This window comes from Doryrhamphus excisus, linkage group LG11 (assembly GCF_037039965.1).
Source record: "Doryrhamphus excisus strain RoL-2023G ecotype Guam linkage group LG11, RoL_Dexc_Guam_v1.1, whole genome shotgun sequence".
NCBI lineage: Eukaryota > Metazoa > Chordata > Actinopteri > Syngnathiformes > Syngnathidae > Doryrhamphus > Doryrhamphus excisus.
In genome coordinates this window covers 1832330-1860303 of record NC_136367.1, presented here as the reverse complement: position 1 = coordinate 1860303, position 27974 = coordinate 1832330, and the positions used below count along the sequence as shown (strand labels likewise).

The 27974-nt window shown below is 40.1% G+C and overlaps 1 protein-coding gene across 2 annotated transcripts; it reads right to left on the bottom strand.

Moving 5' to 3' along the window:
* Positions 1–32: 32 nt before the first annotated feature.
* Positions 33–27896, bottom strand: adgrf8 (adhesion G protein-coupled receptor F8). 2 transcript variants are annotated; one of them, XM_078794493.1, is made up of 48 exons: positions 27783–27896; positions 26184–26294; positions 25031–25113; positions 24911–24953; positions 22778–22930; positions 20964–21128; positions 20637–20687; positions 20112–20162; positions 19650–19805; positions 19123–19293; positions 19014–19040; positions 18775–18927; positions 18471–18641; positions 18362–18388; positions 18130–18282; positions 17833–18003; positions 17724–17750; positions 17493–17645; positions 17193–17363; positions 17084–17110; positions 16852–17004; positions 16548–16718; positions 16439–16465; positions 16208–16360; positions 15904–16074; positions 13858–13884; positions 13627–13779; positions 13324–13494; positions 13215–13241; positions 12983–13135; positions 12650–12820; positions 12486–12524; positions 11667–11717; positions 11338–11388; positions 9251–9556; positions 8438–8544; positions 8316–8374; positions 8112–8251; positions 7822–8037; positions 6624–6824; positions 6395–6547; positions 6150–6328; positions 5126–5290; positions 2575–3972; positions 2456–2497; positions 1106–1171; positions 948–1011; positions 33–837 (listed from the first exon to the last, which is right to left on the bottom strand). In XM_078794493.1, exons 3-48 carry the CDS (start codon positions 25109–25111, stop codon positions 776–778), a joined length of 6627 nt encoding a protein of 2208 aa, XP_078650619.1. In that variant the 5' UTR covers positions 25112–25113; positions 26184–26294; positions 27783–27896; the 3' UTR covers positions 33–775. The 2 variants fall into 2 exon arrangements, with proteins under 2 accessions (XP_078650619.1, XP_078650620.1); XM_078794494.1 differs by lacking the exon at positions 11338–11388 and having other exon boundaries at positions 34–837; positions 20625–20687.
* Positions 27897–27974: the final 78 nt, after the last annotated feature.

Below are 27974 nucleotides of genomic sequence, written 5' to 3'. Positions count from 1 at the left end.
TATTAATGAATAAACAAACACACACCAAAAGATACAATAAAAAAAACAATGATTTATTACAAAAAATATCACATTTAATGAATGACTCCATTGTATTGTTCCTTCTCGGTTGTGCATCACATCCATGCTTTGCCAAGCATGAGGCGTTCAAAAAATGTCCTCCATGATTCATCAGCGTTACAAAAGGCATGTCACATAAAAAAAACTATATTTTAGGTTTTACTTAGTTAGTGAATTACATTCTTTATATCACACAAACAAACGTACAAAAATACATATAAATATTATAAATCAGGGGGAGCCTATTCCAGCCGTCCTTCGGGCGAGAGGCGGGGCACGCCCTTGGACTGGTGGTCAGCCAATCACAGGGCACATATAGACAAACAACCATTCACACTCAAATCATTCGCCGTTCAATATCAACCACATCGAAAAGTGCATCGTTTGTCATTTAACCGGTATATGCTAAGCATTAGCATAAGCATAGCATAAGCACTGACCCACCAGGTTCAACAGAACAACATTGATACGCTAATAAACATTATATGTTATTAATATTGGTATTAATGTCAATAATTCAACTTTTTGTCATATATTTTGTGTTTTTTTTTTTTTTTGAAGGGCCAATAGAAAACAAACTGCAGGCAGTAAACAGAGCTAGTGCCTCACTTTGGACACCCCTGATGTAGATCTTTGGGACTTCGTCAAAAGTTTCAACATCAGAGTTGGACTAAATGGAGTATTTAAGTGCAATATGAGTAATAATTGATTTGATTCAGGTGTTGGAGAAGGACTGAGAGCTGCTTGAGTTTGCTGTGTTTGACACACGGTAGACATCTGAAGGACAAAAAAAAAAAAAAAAAAAAAAAAACGCAAAAAGAAGTGTTAATGACAAAACGTACTCAAATAAGCAAGTAATCGTTAAAAGTAAGTAAATCAAAACCTACTTCTTTTTCCACGCAGTCTGTAAAACCATTTTGGTCCACTGGAAGAAGTGCCGCCGCTTGTACTCTAATAGAAATAATAAAATAAAAAAAATACACGTAGAATTCAACCCGACTGAAATAACGTGACAACTTCAAACACACACAAAAAAAAGACTTACCGCAGTTTGATTGGAGCTGGAGCCGGTGCTGGTTGAGGGATGCTTCCTGGAAAGGATGGCTTGGATCTACAAGCGGAAGCAAATTCAACGTCAACTGGGGGTGCAATAAATGGTAATGGTAATGGTAATGGTTTTATTTCATTTGAACATGCATCAGATTACAATTGAATGCATCACATAATCAGTTCCCAGTTCCACATGTCCGAAAGGAGTAGGAAGAAGCAAAGCTTATTAAATCCTACCCCTCCATCTGGTACTTTTACAATCAGAAACTGTTACATTTGTTCACTTCCTGCTTTCATAATATAATTTAAGTTTGTTTTTTTTTTTTTACTTTATTTTATTAATTTTTTATTTTATTTTATTTTTTGTCACATACAGAAGTACTCGGTGATATGAGCATCCAATGCCATAATGGGTACCATAGTAAGTGTCAATATAGTGATATATATAGCACATCATGACTGGTTCAAGACTCTTCATCCTTGTGTTTAGCAAACATCAACTGTTACATTTGTTCACTTCCTGCTTTCGTAATATAATTTAATTTTTTTGTTTGTTTTTTAATTTTATTTAATTTAATTTTGTTTAATTTCGTTTAATTTAATTTAGTTTAATTTAATTTAATTTAATTAAAATTTATTTTATTTTATTCACGTACCGAAGTACTCGGTGATATGAGCATCCAATGCCATAATGGGTACCATAGTAAGTGTCAATATAGTGATATATATAGCACATCATGACTGGTTCAAGACTCTTCATCCTTGTATTTAGCAAACATCAACTGTTACATTTGTTCACTTCCTGCTTTCCTAATATAATTTATTTTTTTGTTTTTTTTTTTAAATTTAATTTAATTTAATTTAATTCACGTACCGAAGTACTCGGTGATATGAGCATCCAATGCCATAATGGGTACCATAGTAAGTGTCAATATAGTGATATATACGTATAGCACATCATGACTGGTTCAAGACTCTTCATCCTTGTATTTAGCAAACATCAACTGTTACATTTGTTCACTTCCTGCTTTCCTAATATAATTTATTTTTTTGTTTTTTTTTTTAATTTAATTTAATTTAATTTAATTCACGTACCGAAGTACTCGGTGATATGAGCATCCAATGCCATAATGGGTACCATAGTAAGTGTCAATATAGTGATATATACGTATAGCACATCATGACTGGTTCAAGACTCTTCATCCTTGTATTTAGCAAACATCAACTGCTACATTTGTTCACTTGAATACGCTTATGTGACGTTACGTGAAACCCAATAATATCAAAGTAGCCCAATTACTGCATGTGGTTCTCAGTGGTTTTAGGATAATTGAAGTCAAATTACCTTTGAATCCCAGAGTGTCCCAAACACTAAAATGAAGAATCCCTAAGAAATGGAAATCAAACACAGAATACATCACATAAAATGTATAAGCGTTAAAAAATAGAGTTGTTGGCAAATACCTGTAGTGAATTGAAGAAAGCAAACGCAATGTGGATGGCCTCATTCGTGGACGATACCATGGTCCCAACTCCCAAAGACCACGTCAGTCCGAACAATGGAGTCAAAATGATCACACATCTGGCAACGACAACCAGCGTGTGCTTTTCATCGGTCGGGTTCGCCTCCCTCACGCCTCTTTTCAGCATTTTAAACAAGACCACGATTATGATCAAAATGTTTATAAGGACGATGGTCAGAGCCGGTATCACTAAGGCCAGCAGGGCTTTGGTCTTCAACCAGTTCAGCCAACATGCGTCATTCTCCCTGATGTATCCATCCTGCGGGGCGGTGACGGCGACGGTGACGACCGCTATGATCAGAGGGCACACGTAGCCTAACATGAAGCCAATTGCCAACATGGCCGACTTGGACATATGGGAGAAGACCATAACGGTGCGGTACAGGAGTAGAAGTCCCGACACGAGCATCCAGAAGAATAAAGCCAGGTAGAAAAAGTGCATGAAAAAAGTAGCGGCGCTACATGGTCCTATCGGGACCTTGTGGTCCTCGTCCGGGTTTTCAAGCGGGTTCTTGGCATAGGAGGCGGCGATAATGAAGCAAATGTCGGCGATCAGCAAAGACAGGGCGGTGTTCACGATGGAAACATGGCGCATGAACGCCGTGCTGTTTCTGGTCACGGCTTTCCAAACGTATCCCTCGATGATGAGACAGATGACGAGACTCGCCAGAGATATTCCGACTCCGACGTATGTGATCACGTCCAACGCAACCCGAATCGACTCGGGGATGTCGATGGCCATGAGAATTGAGAACGAAGTCAGGTGGTCGCAGTTACAAGTCACCGTGTCGTTCATATCCGAAACTAATACGCAGCCATCATCGTCCCAGGCGCCCAAGTTATCGAAACGTGTAAAATTCCAGAAGACGCATTGTGCGCTCTCAGTCAGGGAGTCGTTTAGTTTTTGGAAACTCAGAGTAATATTTCGGATCTCTGCGTTTACCCTGACTAGCGCCACCGCGGCGTTGATTGTGTCGTTCGAGGACACAGATTGGTTGGTTCCGGGATCGCTGTTGTTAAAGCTGGAATTCCGTGATGGCAGGACATTATTAAGCGTGGCGAAGATAATAGTGGTGATGGAGACATTCTCGCTGTTGGTGTCGGGAATATCGATGACGACGCTGGAGTTGAGTTCTGCCACAAAGGAGTCGTTGAACGACGTTCTGTTGAGCAGAATCAACGCAGTCGTGATTGTGAACTCTCCGACCAAGACGTCAGAGAGAGTCTCCATGGAACCCAGCAGCTCTGAGCTAGCGTTGCGGGTGACATTTTCTCGAAGAATTTCCCAGGACTGTCTTGCGTCGTCGCCGATGATGACATCAACCGCCTCCAGGACATTCTGCAAAAAATAACCACAGACGTCAGAGCGAGGTTCGTTACTCGGGGTTTTATGGCGGCGATGACACTGCAGTACGGTGGAACCGGTTTAAAGCTGAATGATCGCTTGTCATTCACCGTTCAGTGTTCAAAGACTGTATACCAGGGGTCTCAAACTCAATTTACTTGGGGGGCCACTGGAGCTAGGGTCTAGGTGAGACTAGGCTGCATCAGGTCCCCCCCTCAGAACAGAACAGAAAAATATACAAACTTTTTCAGTGCTTTGGTTCCGATTTTCGACAATAAAAGCTCAGATAAAACATTCCACTGTTCTCAAATATCTTAATTATTATTTTTCTGCACAAAATAAGATGAAAAATAAATTAATCAAGAATAAAGAAAATCAATCAGTAATAAATAAATATAATAATAATAATAAAAAATTAAGAAACCACATATAGTTGGTGGGTAGACAAATTATTTTTTCAGATTAAAACGAACAAAGCATTATTAGAGCCCTGTAGACATGACAAAACACGACTATAGTCACACTTATACTCTTTTTATTTACAACATATTGCGCAACTGCAGGGTCTTGAGACACATGCTAACTCGCAAACTAGACAGCTAGCGACCTAAACGGTAGCCTTCAAGTTATTTCCTTTCAACTTAAATCGCCAAAAACTTACCACTTCCACACGGATAGGGAGGATAACTATTAACAGTTATTTAACCTTTAACATGAACATTAATCAAACGTAATAATTTTTTCTGGGTACATGATACCATACAGCATCCATATCAAACTAACATTAAACTTTCATATCAAGGCGGGGGCCTCAAACTAGTGTCCTGCGGGCCACATTTGGACCGCGGGCCGCGTGTTTGAGACCCCTGACCTAAACGGTAGCCTCCAAGTTATTTCCTTTCAACTTAAATAGCCAAAAACTTACCACTTCCACACGGATAGGGAGGATAACTATTAACAGTTATTTAACCTTTAACATGAACATTAATCAAACGTAATAATTTTTTCTGGGTACATGATACCATACAGCATCCATATCAAACTAACATTAAACTTTCATACCAAGGCGGGGGCCTCAAACTAGTGTCCTGCGGGCCACATATAGACAAGGGGGGGTTGTACTGTATAATATGTACGTTGATCTTACCTCCATGACCGCTTTATTCACTTCATTGGAAATGTTTGCAATGGTGCTCAGGATATCGACGATGGCTGATATGGTTGCGGATGAAGTCACAATGTCTTCTTTTTCTTCCTGGACAACTTCACTCAGGTTTGCAGCAAATTGTGACACATCCTCTTCAACTAAATCCTAGAAATGGAACATTTGGAAACTGTATTATTCAACCATGTTGTACTGTATCAATCGACAAGTTGATACAACCAGGGATTGCTATTGGATAATTCATATTTCATTGATTCATTTATTTCCAGGATCATGAGCAAGCATATCCTGGGTGACTATTGGTGATAATCTGGGTTCACCCTGGATTAGTTAGCGGTTAATCACAGGGAAAATACAGACAATCACCCACGGTATTATTTTGGATCGTGGGAGAAAACCCACGCTGGGTGGGACCGAATGTCGCAGATACAAAGGTCCTGAATCGAACTTCCGTCTCAGGGTGTCTGGGTTCAGTAGTCAAACCGTGCCTTGGTCCACTTCATTAGTGGTAGACAAAACTGTTCATTCCGGTTCATTCAGTAAAAAGATCCGTTCATTTCGGTCAATTGGTCGTTAGCCTGTGATCCCCCCCCCCCTGTGCATAGACCCGGTCAGTTGTGTCAAATCAGTCCGTTCACTCATGTTCATGTTCGTTCCGATTCAACAGCGCAACAACACACGATGACTACTGGTGTGTCAGTCATGAACGAACGAGTCAAAAGAACTAGTTCTTTTTTGTGAACAGAATGAAAGAGGTCATAGACAGTGTCGGTCAATGTCTCGGTCTCGGTCTTTCAGTCAGCTAACCCACCCGCCCACAGAGCGAGGCGCGATTTGCAACTGAACGGACTGAACGGGTATTTTAAGGGCGGTGACCTCGTTCATTCCGTTCGTTCATGACCGACACACCACTACGACTTCATGCTTTGGCTAATGCGAGTGCACTGATTCCCTGAGGCAAATTGACGTATGAATAACTACGGTACGTTCCAATTAGATCACCTACCTCCGAAACAAGTAGCAAGTCCTTGATTTCTGTAACAATGCAATTGTCTTCCAAAAGACTCCATTCTCCTGTATCTCTACATACTGCAGTGCGGCTCCCCTCTTGACCAGCATCGCACGCTATTGTTGACACGTCGTCCAGTCGTCCACTCCCGTAGAGCGGATCGGTACATAAAACATCTATAAGGTGAAATTAGAAGTTATTGTTACACAAACGACTATAAAACTAAAAAAAACTGATCTTACTGTCATTGAAAATGATCATTGTTGTCCTGTCTTCAAACCCAACTGGTTCATCGACTCGGCATATAAAACCTAACGTTAGTGTTTGGAAATCGCTGCAGTCATTTAGATTGTATCCGTGCGTGGCGCAGAAGCTTTCTCCGTCAAGACTGGTCTCTGTGAAGATTTCTTTTAAATATCATTTATAAAAATGGTAAAGACGTGAACTTCCCATTCCCAGGCTCGCACTTACCCGAAGTCAAAACAGTGTTATCCAGAAACCACCTGACAACATAGTCGGACTGCACACAGCACTGTATAGGCACCGTTAGTCCATCCGAACATTTAACGTTGAGTTGGCTCGGTAGTCGTATATTTGGAGCTTGGATGATGTTGGGTCGTCCCTTTTGCACAAAATTCAGAACGCTGCTCATCAGATTACATTCGTAAGAACCTGTTAAGAAGACAAACACTTTTAATACAGATTCAACTCCGGCATTTACGGTGGAACTCGTTTATGTCATTCATTCATTCATTTTCTGGAGCCTATCCCAGCTGTCGTCGGGCGAGAGGCGGGGTAAACCCTGGACTGGTTGCCAGCCAATCACAGATGTCAACAACCTTCTCATTACTATTAAGTTGCCAAAGTTCCACAAATACCATGGCCAAGTCATATACCCAGCTAAAGTAATAAGGCTGTGTACTTTTTCATAGACAAACTACCTGACATTAACACTAGCTTCAGCCAGGAAGTTGACCATTCCCCAATCGGAATCGGAACTGGAATGACTCAAATTCAAACGATGCCCAACCACACTCATGGGTATGCATTGTCACCAATATTTCCCGCATCCGTGAAGCAGCCACGGCAGGGAATGGTAGGGAATGTGCAAAGAGTAGGAATTAACTGCAAAACAGATAGCGACATGGATAACTGACCGGAAGACTTCTTTGGCCATTATTAGTTATTATTAGAAATTACTAAGAAATTACTAAGGAATTGCTCCGGTGGTCGAGTGTTCAGCCCGCAGGCCACACAGCTAGAGTACCCGAGTTCAATTCCACCCTCGGCCATCTCTGTGTGGAGTTTGCATGTTCTCCCCGTGCATGCGTGGGTTTTCTCCGGGTACTCCGGTTTCCTCCCACATTCCAAAGACATGCTAGGTTAATTAGCCACTCCAAATTGTCCATAGGTATGAATGTGAGTGTGAATGGTTGTTTGTCTATATGTGCCCTGTGATTGGCTGGCCACCAGTCCAGGTGTGTACCCCGCCTCTCGCCCGAAGACAGCTGGGATAGGCTCCAGCATACCCGTGACCCTCGTGAGGATAAGTAGTAGAAAATGAATGACTGACGCAGGTACTTCCCGCATTGTTTGCACATGTAAACAAGGCTTTAAACCGGTTCCACTGTATTATAATGAATCCATAAATGTCGCAAGTTTTGCTTACCTGCATCAGCTAAAATCACGTTCCCAATCGTCAGCTCAGAATGTCGAGCAAATGTAGTTATTTGAATTCGTCCGCCACTTTTAATCTCCTGTCCTTTTAATTTCCACTTAGACTCTGTGATCTCTCCCAGGTCGATGTTAGCTGGAGGAGCGCCACATCTCAGTGTCATGGACCTTCCGGTATACGTCACTGCCGGAGATGCGATTAGATTCCGGCCTGAGGTTGGACACGCATGAAGCGGGAGTTACTTGCATGATGACGCTAATAACAGTCTTATTATTAGTACTTACTATTGTAGCTTGCAGTAACGGGGCCATTGACAGGGGCGATTTCCTGCATTGCTTCAGGGAGTCTTTGATTTACCACGGCGAGTTCGTCAGGTTTCATTTGAGTCGCTCGCACAACAAAGTCTGCAATGACACTTCCTGGCCTGCAGGAAGAAACACAAACCACCATTGAGATGAATGATGCTGACCCGATGCCATCATGTTTACCTAAAAGCCTTCACAGCAACGTCCTGGAATCCTGTTATTTCTCCATACTGCTCTCTTAACTGTGGAGGAGACACAAAAGTAGGACTCGAACATCTAAAAATACTCGCGCCTATCGAACTTACCACGGGAAAGATCTGAGCTTTGAAGTCTTTGTAAGCAGTGCTCGTTGAATCCCCCAATTCTTCGGTGTACTCTTTATCAAATCTGATGGACATGTCGAAATCGAATACTGTTGAGACAAAAATAAAGATGGCATTCATTCATTTTCTACCGCTAATTACACTCCGATTATTCTTTGTTTACATCACATTGCAACTCTTATGCTGCAGAGACTCCAGATGGCCACTAGCTAGCAACCTAGAGAGCTGACCAGTTCGCCTCGCATTTATTTCTTCAGTCTACATCCAGTAAGACTTTTCACACGAGATGGGAGAAGAACTTCTTTTCAGTTTGACACTCTGTGGCTGAATTAATGCAGTGTTAAGGTAATGTAATATAAGGTAATATCTTAATGTTTTGTGTCATTACTGGTGGCTACTGACCGGAATACAACATATCACTTGTATTTCAATATGTTTTGACTAATAGATTAATTAATTATGAATTAATTCATTGTTACCTGTGTTTTTGCTTCACTGGTATTATTGTCCTGCTCGAGTGCATTGTTGTTTTTCCACCTCCCATGGTGACTTTACATTATGTTAGCCCCAGCAGTGCCTCCTAGCCTACTTTGTGTGTTACCATGTGCCGCGTTTCTCTCTGTGTGAGCTTTGAAATTGTAATATCAGGAAGCGGGCAAACACTTTTTCACACACTGTACTTGTTTCATGTGTGTAATAGCAGATATAGATATGAAGGCCTTTGACATAATATAAAAGACTTACTGTGACTAACAGTAATAACAAAATCCATAGTATGTAAAAATCAGTTCTTACTTGTTGGTGGAGTTGTCGTACTGTTCGTTACTGTTGTCGGTGCTGCTGTTGTACTGTTCGTTAGTGTCGTCGGTTCTGGAGTTGTCGTACCGTTTGTTGCTGTTGTCGGTTCTGGAGTTGTCGTACCGTTTGTTGCTGTCGTCGGTTCTGGAGTTGTCGTACCGTTTGTTGCTGTCGTCGGTTCTGGAGTTGTCGTACCGTTTGTTACTGTCGTCGGTTCTGGAGTTGTCGTACCGTTTGTTACTGTCGTCGGTTCTGGAGTTGTTGTAGTGTTTGTAACTGGAGGCGTCGTAGAAAGTGTTGTGTCTGAAAAAAAGATTCTGATTTTTTTCAGGTTTACTTTATTTATCAAAAAAATCAAAAATACAAGCTCCTGGATCCTGTATGTCAGTGGTACCCCTTTAGACATCTGACTGGAAGTCATGTACCCTCACACTTAAAAAACCTAAACCACACAGTCAGACGTGCTTTTCTGCACTATACAGGTGTCTGTCATTAGTCGCAGTACATTGCTGTGAATGAATGAATTCAGCATTGAGTCCTCACGCTAAATCTACCGCTAATTTCGAGACTGCGTCATTCATTCATTCAGGGTCCCTGGGGTGCTGGAGCCTACCCCAGCTGTCTTCGGGCGAGATGTGGGGTTCACCCTGGACTGGTGGCCAGCCAATCACAGGGCACATATAGACAAACAACCATTCACACTCACATTCATACCTATGGACAATTTGGAGTGGCTAATTAACCTAGCATGTTTTTGGAATGTGGGAGGAAACCGGAGTACCCGGAGAAAACCCACGCATGCATGGGGAGAACATGCAAACTCCACACAGAGATGGCCGAGGGTGGAATCGAACTCAGGTCTCCTAGCTGTGAGACTGTGTCACATTTCCTTTCATTTGGCTCGACTTGCTTTGCAGTGCATAATGCGAGCGCGGTTGACATTCACTGTGACATCATGAGTACATGTTGGAGGACATGTCCCAGGTATCTTTATCTTAACGGCCCGTCTCATAGCAATGACTGGTATGCTTTGTTGTGGCAACAGGTGCTGGATCTGAAAGATGGAATCTTGGAATCTTTCTTTCGACAACTTGAACTCCCATGATGTGGTGTGCGGAAACAAGTTCAGCGGTAAGTTTTAGTCAACCGTCATATCAGCTACACTGTATCAAAACAATACAGTAAATCCACACTTCTGCTTTAAATTCTAAATACAGTAATCCCTCGTTTATGGCAGTTCTTTGGTTCCAGACGCGAACGTGATCAGTCAATTTCTGTGAATATTTTTGCAGAGCATCAAAAACCTGTTTCCGACCTTCTAAATATATTTTTTTACATTATTAGAGACCCCCAGACATGAAATAGCACCCCTATAGTCACCTATATAGTACACTCATATTACCCAATATAGCCGACATGCATAGCAAAGATTCCGCATGCATCCATCCATTTACAATGCTGCTTATCCTCACTAGGTTTGCGGGTGTGCTGAAGCCTACCCCAGCTCACCCTGGACTGGTGGCCAGCCAATCACAGGGCACATATAGACCAACAACCATTCACACTCACATTCATACCTACGGACAATTTGGAGTGGCCAATTAACCTAGCATGTTTTTGGAATGTGGGAGGAAACCGGAGTACCCGGAGAAAACATGCAAACCCAAGCGGCGAATCGAACCCGGGTCTCCTGACTGTGTGGCCAACATGCAGGTTCCGCATACAGTCACCATTTAACAACTACAGTTCATCATTCAACTCATCCAAAAGCTGCGACAATAACCAAAACATATGAAAACCGAGTACATTTTTCCCATAAAAATGATGTAGATCCATTCCACAGCCCTAAAAATATGAACAAATTAAAGGAAAACCACACTTTGTTATGGAATTTTGCTCATCATCCACAATTCCCGATATGTAGCGATACTTTAAGGTAGTGGTCTGCACGGGGTGCTAGTAGCCAGCTAGTAGCTAGCTGGTGTGGTGTTGCGAGGTGTCACTACGCCTGTAAAGTAGTTCTTCGGTGTAACAATGTTAATTGCGATAGTATTAACAATGTCGCTGTAGTTTGGTAGACTTACTTGGTGTTGGGGTTACTGTTGTGTTTATTGTCGTACTGGAAAGTGTCGTATCTGAAAAGAAATTATGATTATTACATTTAAAAGGCTTTTTGTGAGAAGATAGATTTCAAGCATAACTTTCACTTTGACACAAATTTAGGCAAAATGTCTACACAATGAAGCAACAACATAAAGTAATGGTTGTTTCATGTGAAAAACGTGTTTGAGCATGCGTGTGAATGCATTCAAATTTCCTCTCCATGCTGTTTTTTGTGGGAAAGTCGCAGGTAGAGTTCTTATAAAATGCACTTTTGCAGTTTTTTTTTAAACACATGACATTAGGTACTTACTCGGTGTTGGGGTTACTGTTGTGTTTATTGTCGTACTGGCCGGTGTTGTATCTGAAAAGAACATATGATTACCGGTTTTAGTCATTTGCAAGAAAGCATCAAAAGCATCAAAGCCGAATTATTGTCATTATTAATATTATTGGACAAATGACCCTGCCTCTAACACAAAGTCAGCTGGGATAGACTCCAGCATACTCCCGCGACACTGAGGATAATGAGGATAGGTGTCAATGGATGGATTGATTATTGTACAAATTGGCCATCTTTTTTGAAAAAAACGAATACAAAAAGTACAAAAATTGCAACAATTTACATTTTTGGATCTAAAGGAGGTTCTAAATCGAGCTTGCAAAAAGAAGAAATAGGAGTGGGGGCTTGAAAGAACAAATAAATAACAAATAAATTGATTAATCAATCACATGATAAAGGAAAAATTTACTTGCAAATTTTGCCGGCTTCCATAAATTGCCATGTGCATGCGTGTCTGTTTTTGTTTTCGAAAAATTAATGTTAAAATATTTTCTCGATATCGCCACCCCAATCTCGTCCAGCAAGTTGTCTCTTGAGTTGAGTGTCTTGTGACAAATGTTCAAAAAAAGGACTCATGGAAGGATTCAAGATGGCTTCATGGAGGGCATCCACTGTCCAAAGAGTTCAGTCAGTAGGGATGCCCATTGCAACATCCACACATAGCTAACCACCGTTTGACGCCCCTGCACAACCTGACGTTCTATTAAAATGTTCATCGGGAGTGTAAGCAACTGTCAACTTAAAGCGCAATTTAATATTGATAAAAACAAATATATCTTCTTCACTCACATGTAGAAACGGTGCTGGTGGTGGGGCAAACAGCAGTGTCTTCAAATAATAAACAAAAAGCAGAACAGATGAGATTTCACAAGAACAGGTCAAAAAGACGTACAGCACCAGTCAAAAGTTTAGAGACACTGGCACTGTATCTGAAACACTTGGGGACAGCTTACTGTGTTGCTCAACGGACTGACAATATCGGCCATCAAGAGGAATGGCTTTGATGCATCCACATGTGTCATCCGTCATGCTGTCGCAGAATTCGTACAAGAAACACTGGTCACACGCCCAACGAAACTGGTCCTCACATATGCACTGATATTCATCGCTCTTTGGACTGCAAACTGGAGACAAAAATAAACCGTTACTGATTCATTTTAGTGCAGATTAGCTGACATTTTGCAGAGACAATAAATGAAATTCCAAAAAAGTTCACGAGCGCCTTCTTTAATACTTCATAGATGTCATACCGTTAATGACGAAGAAGCTTCAAAGATCGTATTTACCCGTAGTCATGTTGATGTCCAAGATTTGTGAGTAGCTGTTAATGCCGATGGGGTAACTGGTGTTTCTCAGGATGTTCCTCAGTAGGTTTACCACATTCATATCTGTGGTGTTCAGCTCAATAGAGATGATGTATTCATGAACAAATGGAGGAGCTGTTAAAAGGAAACACAATGAAAGATGTCAATTTCAATCAACAATGATAACCACTTATTTTTGTCTTGTGAATCTTACGTGTTGTAACGGGACACGGTGTAAAATCTGGAAGAAAGTCGTTCGAGGTTAGATGTTTTAACATAAAACCAACTGTGTGTGTGGATATCATTGGATGAAAGCTGGTTACCATGGTGATAAACAGATTGACAATATTGTCCATCAATGGGAATGGCATTGATGCATCCACACGTGTCATCTGTGATGGCGTCACATGATCCATAGAAGAAACACTGGTCACATGACCAACGATGCTGATCCTCACATATGCAATCAAAACCATCAGGGCTTGGATTGCAAACTACAAATAAAGCACAGAAAATACAACAGATTGATATCACACCTACGTCTAGGTCATACAGTTGCAACCCAACAATACAGCAGCAACATTAAAATAAACATTAGTAATATACCATAAGCATATTGTATTTACCTGTAGTCATGTTGATGTCCAAGATTTGTGAGTAGCTGTTAATGCCGATGGGGTAACTGGTGTTTCTCAGGATGTTCCTCAGTAGGTTTACCACATTCATATCTGTGGTGTTCAGCTCAATAGAGATGATGTATTCATGGACAAATGGAGGAGCTGTTAAAAGGAAACACAATGAAAGATGTCAACTTCAGTGAACAAAGATAACATTTATTGTTATCTTGTGATTCTTACGTGTTGTAACGGGACACGGTGTAAAATCTGGAAGAACGTCGGTAGAGGTTAGATGTTTTAACATAAAACCAACTGTGTGTGTGGATATCATTGGATGAAAGCTGGTTACCATGGTGATAAACAGATTGACAATATTGTCCATCCATGGGAATGGCATTGATGCATCCACATGTGTCATCTGTGATGACGTCACATGATCCATAGAAGAAACACTGGTCACATGACCAACGATGCTGATCCTCACATATGCAATCAAAACCATCAGGGCTTGGATTGCAAACTACAAATAAAGCACAGAAAATACAACAGATTGATATCACACCTACTTCTAGGTCATACAGTTGCAACCCAACAATACAGCAGCAACATTAAAATAAACATTAGTAATATACCATAAGCAAATTGTATTTACCTGTAGTCATGTTGATGTCCAAGATTTGTGAGTAGCTGTTAATGCCGATGGGGTAACTGGTGTTTCTCAGGATGTTCCTCAGTAGGTTTACCACATTCATATCTGTGGTGTTCAGCTCAATAGAGATGATGTATTCATGAACAAATGGAGGAGCTGTTAAAAGGAAACACAATGAAAGACGTCAACTTCAGTGAACAATGATAACTATTTATTTTTGTCGTGTGCCTCTTACGTGTTGTAACGGGACATGGTGTAAAATCTGGAAGAAAGTAATTCGAGGTTAGATGTTTTAACATAAAACCAACTGTGCATGTGGATATCATTGGATGAAGGCTGGTTACCATGGTGATAAACAGATTGACAATATTGTCCATCAATGGGAATGGCATTGATGCATCCACATGTGTCATTTGTGATGGCGTCACATGATCCATAGAAGAAACACAGGTCACATGACCAACGATGCTGATCCTCACATATGCAATCAAAACCATTAGGGCTTGGAGAGCAAACTACAAATGATAACATAGAAGATTAAACAGATTGATATCACATCTACTTCAAGATCACATGGTTGCAACCCAACAATACAGTAGCAACATTAAAATAAACATTAATAATATACCATAACCATATTGTATTTACCCGTAGTCATGTTGATGTCCAAGATTTGTGAGTAGCTGTTAATGCCGATGGGGTAACTGGTGTTTCTCAGGATGTTCCTCAGTAGGTTTACCACATTCATATCTGTGGTGTTCAGCTCAATAGAGATGATGTATTCATGAACAAATGGAGGAGCTGTTAAAAGGAAACACAATGAAAGATGTCAACTTCAGTGAACAAAGATAACCATTTATTGTTATCTTGTGATTCTTACGTGTTGTAACGGGACACGGCGTAAAATCTGGAAGAAAGTCGGTATAGATTAGATGTTTTAACATAAAACCAACTGTGCATGTGGATATCATTGGATGAAAGCTGGTTACCATGGTGATAAACAGATTGACAATATTGTCCATCAATGGGAATGGCATTGATGCATCCACACGTGTCAGCTGTGATGTCGTCACATGATCCATAGAAGAAACACTGGTCACATGACCAACGATGCTGATCCTCACATATGCAATCAAAACCATTAGGGCTTGGATTGCAAACTACAGGTAATAAGAGAGAAGATAAAACAGATTGATATCACATCTACTTCAAGATCACATGGTTGCAACCCAACAATACAGTAGCAACATTAAAATAAACATAATAATATACCATAACCATATTGTATTTACCTGTAGTCATGTTGATGTCCAAGATTTGTGAGTAGCTGTTAATGCCGATGGGGTAACTGGTGTTTCTCAGGATGTTCCTCAGTAGGTTAACCACATTCATATCTGTGGTGTTCAGCTCAATAGAGATGATGTATTCATGAACAAATGGAGGAGCTGTTAAAAGGAAACACAATGAAAGATGTCAATTTCAATCAACAATGATAACCATTTATTGTTATCTTGTGATTCTTACGTGTTGTAACGGGACATTGCGTAAAATCTGGAAGAAAGTCGGAAGGTAGAGGTTAGATGTTTTAACATAAAACCAACTGTGTGTGTGGATATCATTGGATGAAAGCTGGTTACCATGGTGATAAACAGATTGGCAATATTGTCCATCCATGGGAATGGCATTGATGCATCCACACGTGTCAGTTGTGATGTCGTCACATGATCCATAGAAGAAACACTGGTCACATGACCAACGATGCTGATCCTCACATATGCAATCATAACCATTAGGGCTTGGAGAGCAAACTACAAATAATAACACAGAAAATAAAAAAGATTGATATCACACCTACTTCTAGGTCACATGGTTGCAACCCAACAATATAGCAGCAACATTAAAATAAACATTAGTAATATACCATAACCATATTGTATTTACCTGTAGTCATGTTGATGTCCAAGATTTGTGAGTAGCTGTTAATGCCGATGGGATAACTGGTGTTTCTCAGGATGTTCCTCAGTAGGTTTACCACATTCATATCTGTGGTGTTCAGCTCAATAGAGATGATGTATTCATGAACAAATGGAGGAGCTGTTAAAAGGAAACACAATGAAAGATGTCAACTTCAGTGAACAAAGATAACATTTATTGTTATCTTGTGATTCTTACGTGTTGTAACGGGACACGGTGTAAAATCTGGAAGAAAGTCGGTAGAGGTTAGATGTTTTAACATAAAACCAACTGTGTGTGTGGATATCATTGGATGAAGGCTGGTTACCATGGTGATAAACAGATTGACAATATTGTCCATCAATGGGAATGGCATTGATGCATCCACACGTGTTATCTGTGATGGCGTCACATGATCCATAGAAGAAACACTGGTCACATGACCAACGATGCTGATCCTCACATATGCAATCAAAACCATCAGGGCTTGGATTGCAAACTACAAATAATAACACAGAAAATACAACAGATTGATATCACACCTACTTCTAGGTGACATGGTTGCAACCCAACAATACAGCAGCAACATTAAAATAAACATTAGTAATATACCATAACCATATTGTATTTACCTGTAGTCATGTTGATGTCCAAGATTTGTGAGTAGCTGTTAATGCCGATGGGGTAACTGGTATTTCTCAGGATGTTCCTCAGTAGGTTAACCACATTCATATCTGTGGTGTTCAGCTCAATAGAGATGATGTATTCATGAACAAATGGAGGAGCTGTTAAAAGGAAACACAATGAAAGATGTCAACTTCACTGAACAATGATAACCATTTATTGTTATCTTGTGATTCTTACGTGTTGTAACGGGACACGGTGCAAAATCTGGAAGAACGTCGGTAGAGGTTAGATGTTTTAACATAAAACCAACTGTGTGTGTGGATATCATTGGATGAAAGCTGGTTACCATGGTGATAAGCAGATTGACAATATTGTCCATCAATGGGAATGGCATTGATGCATCCACACGTGTCAGCTGTGATGTCGTCACATGATCCATAGAAGAAACACTGGTCACATGACCAACGATGCTGATTCTCACATATGCAATCAAAACCATTAGGGCTTGGAGAGCAAACTACAAATGATAACATAGAAGATTAAACACATTGATATCACATCCATTTCTAGGTCACACAGTGACTAGCAATATAGCAGCAACATCAATAATCAACATAGTAATATACCATAACCATATTGTATTTACCTGTAGTCATGTTGATGTCCAAGATTTGTGAGTAGCTGTTAATGCCGATGGGGTAACTGGTGTTTCTCAGGATGTTCCTCAGTAGGTTTACCACATTCATATCTGTGGTGTTCAGCTCAATAGAGATGATGTATTCATGAACAAATGGAGGAGCTGTTAAAAGGAAACACAATGAAAGATGTCAACTTCAGTGAACAAAGATAACATTTATTGTTATCTTGTGATTCTTACGTGTTGTAACGGGACACGGTGCAAAATCTGGAAGAACATCGGTAGAGGTTAGATGTTTTAACATAAAACCAACTGTGTGTGTGGATATCATTGGATGAAAGCTGGTTACCATGGTGATAAACAGATTGACAATATTGTCCATCAATGGGAATGGCATTGATGCATCCACACGTGTCAGCTGTGATGGCGTCACATGATCCATAGAAGAAACACTGGTCACATGACCAACGATGCTGATCCTCACATATGCAATCAAAACCATTAGGGCTTGGATTGCAAACTACAGGTAATAAGAGAAAAGATAAAACAGATTGATATCACATCTACTTCAAGATCACGTGGTTGCAACCCAGCAGCAACATTAATAATAAACATTAAAAACATACCATAACCATATTGTATTTACCTGTAGTCATGTTGATGTCCAAGATTTGTGAGTAGCTGTTAATGCCGATGGGGTAACTGGTGTTTCTCAGGATGTTCCTCAGTAGGTTTACCACATTCATATCTGTGGTGTTCAGCTCAATAGAGATGATGTATTCATGAACAAATGGAGGAGCTGTTAAAAGGAAACACAATGAAAGATGTCAACTTCACTGAACAATGATAACCATTTATTTTTGTATTGTTCCTCTTACGTGTTGTAACGGGACACGGTGCAAAATCTGGAAGAACGTCGGTAGAGGTTAGATGTTTTAACATAAAACCAACTGTGTGTGCGGATATCATTGGATGAAAGATGGTTACCATGGTGATAAGCAGATTGACAATATTGTCCATCAATGGGAATGGCATTGATGCATCCACACGTGTTATCTGTGATGGCGTCACATGATCCATAGAAGAAACACTGGTCACATGACCAACGATGCTGATTCTCACATATGCAATCAAAACCATCAGGGCTTGGAGAGCAAACTACAAATAATAACACAGAAAATACAACAAATTGATATTACACCTACTTCTAGGTCATACAGTTGCAACCCAACAATACAGCAGCAACATTAAAATAAACATTAGTAATATACCATAAGCATATTGTATTTACCTGTAGTCATGTTGATGTCCAAGATTTGTGAGTAGCTGTTAATGCCGATGGGGTAACTGGTGTTTCTCAGGATGTTCCTCAGTAGGTTTACCACATTCATATCTGTGGTGTTCAGCTCAATAGAGATGATGTATTCATGAACAAATGGAGGAGCTGTTAAAAGGAAACAATGAAAGATGTCAACTTCAGTGGGCAATGGTAACCATTTCTCTTTCATTAAAAAACCTTGTGCCTCTTACGTGTTGTAACGGGACATGGCGTAAAATCTGGAAGGAGGTCGGTAGAGGTTAGATGTTTTAACATAAAACCAACTGTGTGTGTGGATATCATTGGATGAAGGCTGGTTACCATGGTGATAAGCAGATTGACAATATTGTCCATCAATGGGAATGGCATTGATGCATCCACACGTGTCATCTGTGATGTAGTCACATGATCCATAGAATAAACACTGGTCACATGACCAACGATGCTGATCCTCACATATGCATTCAAAACCATCAGGGCTTGGAGAGCAAACTACAAATAATAAGAGACAAGTTAAAACACATTGATATCATTCCCAGTCATTTATCTTCCTGGATCCTGGGTTCTGTTGAAGGTTACAGGGAGTTTTCCCTTGCATCCGTCACCAAGTGCTTGACCTTACTGACACCGAGTGACCAGTTTTGAACACCACACGTCCTAACATGTCTTTGAATGCATCTTTTGAATGCCTTTTTTTTTTTTTTTTTAGATGAGATGATTAATAGCCAACACTGAACTGGCAGTGAGCTTTTCACACAGTAAAATGATCGGGAGAAAAGACAGCAAACACATACGATGAAGAATAATAAACAACAACTGTGTGAATAATAAATACAGAACGTATTTACCTGTAGTCATGCTGATTGCAGAGATTTCACTGAAGCTGTTGATCATAATGGGGTAGCTTGTGGACCACAGAATGTTCCTCAGTAGGTATACTACACTCGCATCCGTTGTATTCAGCTCAATAGACACGGTGTACTCATAACCAAATGGAGGCCGTGCTGAAATGTTTAATAGGAATAAAAGGCACAATAAATGAATTTGATGAATACTGTAGATACTTAATTCAGTCATTCGCTACCAAAGTCGAATTTATACGTTTTTTTTAAACCCCACCACTCACTCCCAAAAACATGTATTGATATGTCTTTTATGTTGACAAAACGTTTTATAAGAACTCAGCCTGCATCTCTTCCATTGAAATACAGGCTGCACAGCAACCAGGAAGTGAAAAGGTTTTTTTTTTATTTAATCAAAGTACCTTCAACATAGCAATATGCAGTACTGTCATTATTGGGTGGACTTACTTGTGGTTGATATTGGTGATTGACTTGTACTGCTGGTAAGCAGTGTTGTGTCTGTAAGAAAAAATAATGTCGTAGTATAATCACTCCACTGAACAAACATCATCGAGAAAAAAAAAATAAAAACGTTACAATTTTATTCTCGTAAAATTCCGACTTTATTTTTGTGAATTTACAACCTTATTCATGGAAAATTATTACTTTTTCTTTTGAAATAACGACTTCATTTGCGTACATTTACGACTTTTTTCTCTCTCATTTTTACTTGTAAATTTATGAGAAAAAGTTGTAATGTTATGGGAAAAATTTCATAACTTTATGAGACAAATTAACTCGTAAATTAGAAAAATTTAAAAAGCCAGAATTGTACACTCTTTTACGCTCATAAAATTAAGTTTTAATTTACTTTTTCTAATAAATTTACGATTCTCTGAAAGTTATGACTTTAGGGTTTTGTGTGTAGAATAAAAAAAAAAAAACATGAATATATTACATTTTGTGGGAAAAATACCTTACCTGTATTCTTACCTGTGGTTGATATCGGTGCTTCCATGGTACTGCCGGTAATCAGCGGTGTGCCTGAATAAAAATACACAAAAAAGGATTCATGTATTAATATAATCATTTCAAAAGGAGGACATTTGTGTAAAACATCTGCTGCAGTCCTAACATGCCCAACTGCAAGTTACCCAGCATACCTTGTGGGTTATACGTAGGTATAAAATAGCATTGTTTTGCATGTAAGCATTTATTTTGATAACCGTATACCCACGTGTTACTAGTTGTTATGATTTGGTTGCACCGTGAGCGAGGGAGGCGTTTGGTTTGAGTGATGTCACCATCACGTAAATGTACCTGTCCGAGCCAGGCAATATTGGCCATCGGAGGGAATACGGTTGATACAAGTGCAGGTGTCATTGACGATCTCATCGCAGGATCCGTATGTCTCACAGCGGTCCACCGACCAAAAGAAGTCCTCCTCGCACCTGCACTGGAAGTTGCTCTCGTCGGAGGAGCAAACTAAACAAGAAAGAGAATTGGGAGCAAAGTCAAGTCGAGGGTGTTTGCACAGGCACATGCCAGACGTGGTGATTCATGGAATGTCCTAAGAACTCTTTTATTACAATAATGTCATAAAATCAATCATTGACTACCCTAAGAAGCATTTCCACACTTTTTATTGAACGTTAATCCTTTCAAGGGCACTCATTTGTAAGCATTATGAACCCCTTCTAATACATTTAATTGTAATAATACTATAAAATGGCACACTACTATACATATACTACTCCTAATAATAGTAATAATGTAAGTACAGTGATTCCAAAAAGCCAGACATGTAATATTTCCACCCTTTGTATTGAGTTGTGGTCTCCTATAGAGCAGCTCCACACAATAACCCGCACAGGAAACTTTTTAGATTTTCCAGAATCTGCACCTATTCCACTGGGCATCCAGTGTGATGACATTTTACTTGAATAATACAATGTGTGTTTCATTCATTCATTCATTTTCAACCGGTTATCCTCACGAGGGTTGCCGGGGTGCTGGAGCCTATCCCAGCTGTCTTCGGGCGAGAGGCGGGGTACACCCTGGACTGGTCGCCAGCCAATCACAGGGCACATATAGACAAACAACCATTCACACTCACATTCATACCTATGGACAATTCGGAGTCAACAATTAACCTAGCATGTTTTTGGAATGTGGGAGGAAACCGGAGTACCCGGAGAAAACCCACGCATGCACGGGGAGAACATGCTATCTCCACACAGAGATGCCCGAGTGTGGAATTGAACTCGGGTCTCCTAGCTGTGAGGCCCTCGTGTTAATCACTCGTCCGCCATGCAGTGTAAAAACATCTGATTTGCTCTTATTATGTCTACTATATTGGGTAATATGAGTATAAAGTTCACTATAGGGGTGTTACTTCATGTCGAGAGGGCTCTAAAATTCATTCATTTTCTACCACTTATCCTAAAACTACAGCAGTCAGTCATCTTCCAAAGGTTGACAGAACTTGACAAGTGATTTAAAACATTGTCAGACAGATAAGATCTTGTGATTATATCATTTTCATGAGTATTTCTCCAAGCAAACGAAAGCGTTTGGAGACATACTTTTCTTTGTCAATCGCAGATTAAAATAAGCCAGTGGTTTTTGGTGAGGTATGCACTGATGGCGTCACGTGGAAGCGATGCCAAACGAGTCTGCAACATTGCAGACTGTGAATATTTGGGATGCAAAATAGGTTTTGGTTTTTTCCTGTATTATCATTTGGATTGGATCATTATTTATTAGCTGATTAATGTTGTTAATGCTGTCTGTTTTGTTCCATATCAATTATATATATGGACAGGATATGACGGCAGTACACAATGTACACAAACTTTGCTTAAGGCCAGGGGTCTCACAGTTCCCAACATGCCTTGCGGCACCTTTTTAAACATAATGCAGTAGTTGCTCTGTTATTATCCTCTGAGCGGGCCTTGGGTGGAATAAATTAAAACAGAAATTCTAGGAACTTTTCTGTGCGGGTTATTGTGTGTAGCTGCTCTATAGGGGACCACGACTCAATACAAAGGGTGGAAAAAAACCCATTCAAGGCTTAAGGCACCATGATTCTCAGTGGCAGACGTTCCAAAACATGATTCCAGTTGAGTGCCTACCTGTGGTGATGGAAATGCTCGTCACCTCCGCAGAGGGAGTCACAGCAATCACTAAGCTGTGGTTGGCCAGCAGGCTGCGAAGTAAGTCTACTGTCTGGAGACTGGTCACATTCAGCTCTATGGAGACGTCGTACTCATAGAATTCAAGCTGCGCTGTATGGGGAGAAACCAAATGTCAGCTAAAGCAATACACAAACAATAGTATACACATTTTTAAGTATTTACAGCACTATCATCTACAAAAAGTCTTACATGCATTCAAAGACATGTTGCAATATGTGGAATTCTACACTGGTAAGGTGTCAGTAATGTTACATTGATAAGAAAATAGCCACTGCAGGAAGTACTGTCCACAACAGGAAGTTTAAAAAAAAAGGAACTCTCCCAATGCTAACATGTGTGAGTCTTATTTTCTTTTATTATGTCTACAATATTGGGTAATAGGGGTGTAAAGGTTACTATAGGGGTGTTACTTCATGTCAAGAGGGCTCTAATCATGTCCAAAAAGCATGATTGTAAATGTAAAAAAAAAGAATACATTTTTAAATAAGGAATCCTACTTTACAGTCATGGTCGGCTCTGGAACCAATAAACAGTGTTAAACGCGGGATTACTGTTAATATTACCAACAGTAATGCACCCCCCCCCCGATATATGTATCATTTTTATCCACGGCGCAATTGTGAAAGATAAATCAGCGATGAAAGAGCAAATATTTTTCTTCAAAATCAAACACAATCGGTCTGAACCAAAAGCTACTCAAATATAATTGTGAACATGACCCCCCCCCACATACACTAAATAAAATGGTACCAAATACCACCCAGAAGTACATCCAATTTTACACAAGCACAGCACACAAAACATACATCTTTCCCCGAGTTGTCTTGAACGCTGCTTAATCGTAGGATTGGACAGTAGCGGTTTTGAGGGGGAGGGGCTTGGTAATGGCTGCGTCCGTTGGTCATATTGAAACGCCTGCAATTGGTAACCGGAATCGGGAATGCAAGACACTTGACCTCACATTCAAAGGTCATAGTGAAACGTGAAATAACATCAAAGTGCTTTTTTTTTTTTTTCCAGCAGCTTCTCTTTACAAGTGCATGACGTGTAAGAATGTTAACAAGCCAGATGCCTGAGATGCATCCGAGACCATGTCTGCACGAACATAGATGTGGAAAATATGCTCAAGAAATCTGCATATAGTATATTCATCTGTTTGTCCTCTCTAAATACACCGAGAGACTTCATCTTTTTGTCCTCCCTTCTTCTCCTCCCTGGCAACTCCACGTCCAGCATCCTTCTACCGATACCATCATAATCCCTGCAGTCCAGTTGGCAATTATTTGATTGGTTAAGATTGTGTTAAACTCTGTCAAGCCGTCTCTCTTTGCTCTTTGTCCCTGGGAGGGACGGAGGCGTGGGTGCGCCGAGGTGCGCTGCTCATGAAAATTTAAATGTGGGCGCCTCACACCTCGGCCTACAAAAATAGAGCCCTTATTGGTCAGAAAAGTGGAATAAGATTAATAGGTCCCCTTTAAAAAAAGATGACATTTAAAAACAATGTAAATGAGCATTGGTAAATATGAAATATTTTGCAAACCCCGGGGTGTAGACCATGTATTGTGGTTTTGATGGTACAGTTGATCGCCGTTATTTGCGTTCTGGGGCCCATTTGCGGACCTCAACATATTGTAGAAAGAAAATTAAACCATAAAAACTGCAAAGTGTACAAAGAAAAAACTAACGTTGATAAAAATAATAATGATAGATATTCATTAAATCATTTTCTACTGTGTCGCGGGGGTGCTGGAGCCTATCCCAGCTGTCTTCGGGCGAGAGGCGAGGTACACCCTGGACTGGTGACCAGCCAATCACAGGGCACATATAGACAAAGACTAACCTAGCATGTTTTTGGAATGTGGGAGGAAACCGGAGAAAACCCACGCATGCACGGGGAGAACATGCAAACTCCATACAGAGATGCTTGAATGCTCGGAATCGAACTTGGGTCTCCTAGCTATGTGAGTCACTCATCCAACCCTTACCACCATGCAGCCTACAAATAACTAATAATAACAAAAAACATTGTATGTACAAAGTATGTAACTTCTTTTTTTCCATCCAACTCACCAGCCCTTTTCACCCTCTTGACGTGTTCTTCTTCTGAACGGACCTGAGTATTTAAGAAATTTAAAAAAGACACATAAATGACACGTTTGTACATGGCGTGAAAAAGCACAGCGAGCCTACTTTGGTGACGTTCCCTGTTTTCAGGATACCGAGTGTCGCCAGAAGGAGAGTGATGATCAGGCCATTCTTCGATATTGCCATTCCTACAGTAGATATCAATCACAAAGAGAATTCATCATGTACCCTCTCAAGGAGCTGCTTCCTATATTAGTCCATTATCTGTTATCTGTATTACCAAAAGCAGCTTCGCTGGGGTCAAATGAGTCCCGTCAGCAATGCTTATCAACGCATTCACAGCAATGTTGACAATGACGACTATGTATGAAAATAATGTCTCTATTCTCTTTATAAGTATATTATAGAAGCTTTTTGTCAAGTCCACAATGGTAGACTAGCAGAACATAAAAATAACCGACATATTCAGACATCATTTGCATTTGTAATGTTTATGTTATATAAGACTAGCTGCTGCATGTTATCATCAATATTTGTATGCAAACCAAAATAATCCTTGGTTTGTAGTATTCTAAACTGTAATGTACACTCATGAAGACAATAACCACCACAAAAATGGTCTACATTTTCTATTATTATGTTGTTTTGGTGACTATAGGGGTGTTATTTCATGTCTAGAGGGCTCTAATAATGTTAAAGGGCCTATTTAGAAGATCGTAAACAGGCTTTCTAAGCTCCAAGTATGAAAACGTGTACCAACTGTGTATCAAAGTGAAAGTTATGCTTTAGTGGGGAACTGATATTTACCTGAAAGTCACCAATGGTCTACCGCTGATTTACTAAAGAGTACAGTACAAAAAGTACTGTACAGAAAGTCTATATTGTCTTATTTTCTATTATTATGTCTACAATATTAGGTAATAGGAGTGTTTAGGTGACTATAGGGGTGTTATTTCATGTCTACAGAGCTCTAATAATGTTAAAGGGCCTATTTAGAAGATCGTAAACAGGTTTTCTAAGCTCCATCTATGAAAACGTGTATCAACTGTGTTTCAAAGTGAAAGTTATGTTTTAGTGGGGAACTGCTATTTACCTGAAAGTCACATATGTTCTACCACTGATTTACTAAAGAATGAACAAACCTTTTGGTAGGTTCCATGTTTATATAGAAGACAATATTCTGTGTATCTACTTGTAAAATTATATGCATTACTATCTGTATTATATGTACATATGTCCTCTTTTCCAATGTACACACCTTTAACTTGTCTTTAAAATATTTTTCAACATCCAGAAAAGCGTCTGCATAGTGTCTGTAGTGCGGCCATGAACTCCAGCACAATGGAAGTGACGTCACCGGACTATAGATCTGCAGAAACAAGAAATAGACTCGTTAATTTGGGTAGTCATGAATACTGTAAAATACCATAAATACATTCATCATTTGAACCCTTGTACAAAGACATGTACTGCGTGTACTTTGGTTTCACATTGTCGCCTTCTGTTTGTCTTCTTGGTCTTCCACATTTTTCCCAACTAATGTACAGTAGTCCTCACTTTTGAACCTAAGCATCTTATGCAATACGATGCTACAAGGGGTTAATTGTTATGCAGTAACTTCTTATGAGTATGAACAGACTTTTTCACCTATATAATAATACATTTTATTTATTTTCACTATGTGTTCCTCAGCGGAGAAGGTTACAACCCCCCCCCACCGTTTAAAAGTATTCAAGCAGATAATGCTGTTCAACCCCAGCAACACCTTGTCTGTCATTTTAGAGACACAGTCATGGATCATTGCTTGAGAAGAATAAGATGTAGCAAGATAGCCAAGTGAGTCACTCCTCACCCAAACACCAAATCTATTGTAATGCTTTTAAAAGCACCAGTTAACCGCTCACTGATTAGCCAGCAAACATGCTGTCGACCGTGTAGTTTTCTGAGCTGAGCTACAACAAGTAGAAAAATGTCAGTACTCGAGCAGAATAGTAGTAGAAAAACAAAAACAAAGTCAGCCCCCAAAACCGTTGTCGACATCTGTACGCGTCCGCGTGGTCTTAAAGCTGTACAGCACGTTTAAACTCAGATGCAAGAAAGGCTAAGGCCATGACACTCTGTCTCCGCAACACACATCAGCTTCGCCCTGACATCATCATGCGTACAAATATACGCCTCCCTAAAATACACGCCGGGCATTCTGTGGTAAATAAACGCCCAAGGCCACTGTTTGAGATGTTCTCTTCGAGCGTGCGTGGGTTTCCTCCCACATTCCCTAATTGTCCATAGGTATGAATGTGAGTGTGAATGGTTGTTTGTCTATATGTGTCCTGTGATTGGCCGGTCCAGGGTGTACACTGCCTCTCCCCCCAAAGACAGCTGAGATAGGCTCCAGCATACCTGCGACCATATACTGTATGTATGCACTTTATACTCTGAAATATGAATATAAAAGTTATGAATTAGAGGTTAATTATCAGGATACTGTACAATGAATAATGTAAGTTAGCGAGTCACTTATTTGGATTAGTGTTTCAGATGCAATCCTGATGAGGGACCGGCACTGGGGAACTCAGATGCATACCCATCAACCCTCCCGTTTCCGCCAGATGGAATTTCCAATATCCATAAAATGAAAATTGCAAAAATATATTATGTAACTAAATTACAGAATGTAAGATCCATATGAACCAACTATACACTCAAATTCAACACAACCCCAATTATATCATCATTGTCACGGTGTAATATGGAAAAGATGTGTTCAGGAAATAGGTCATACCCACACAACCCGTGATACTGGTACTTACTGGTTTTCACAACATAAAGAAATATATCAAAAATGTCATTTTCTTACCGTAGTTCACATTTCATCCCTCCCCTGCTGATATTGCGCCTTCTGAGTCTGGCAGTGAACGCATCTCAAGGTAGAAGCTTTCAGCTTGTTAAAAGGCTGCCAAACCCGTATGCTGAACTATGGGAAACATGCTGCTTGAAATATGGTAAGGTTCTCTCTCTCTTTCTCTCACACACACACACACACACACGC

Coding starts and splice junctions, on each gene's coding strand:
- adgrf8 (XM_078794493.1), bottom strand. CDS start 25,111: ATGGCAATATCGAAGAATGGCCTGATCATCACTCTCCTTCTGGCGACA. Junction 20,688..20,963: donor ATATTGCCTGGCTCGGACAG/GTACATTTACGT, acceptor ATTTTTATTCAG/GCACACCGCTGATTACCGGC. Junction 16,075..16,207: donor GGACATCAACATGACTACAG/GTAAATACAATA, acceptor TATTATTTGTAG/TTTGCTCTCCAAGCCCTAAT.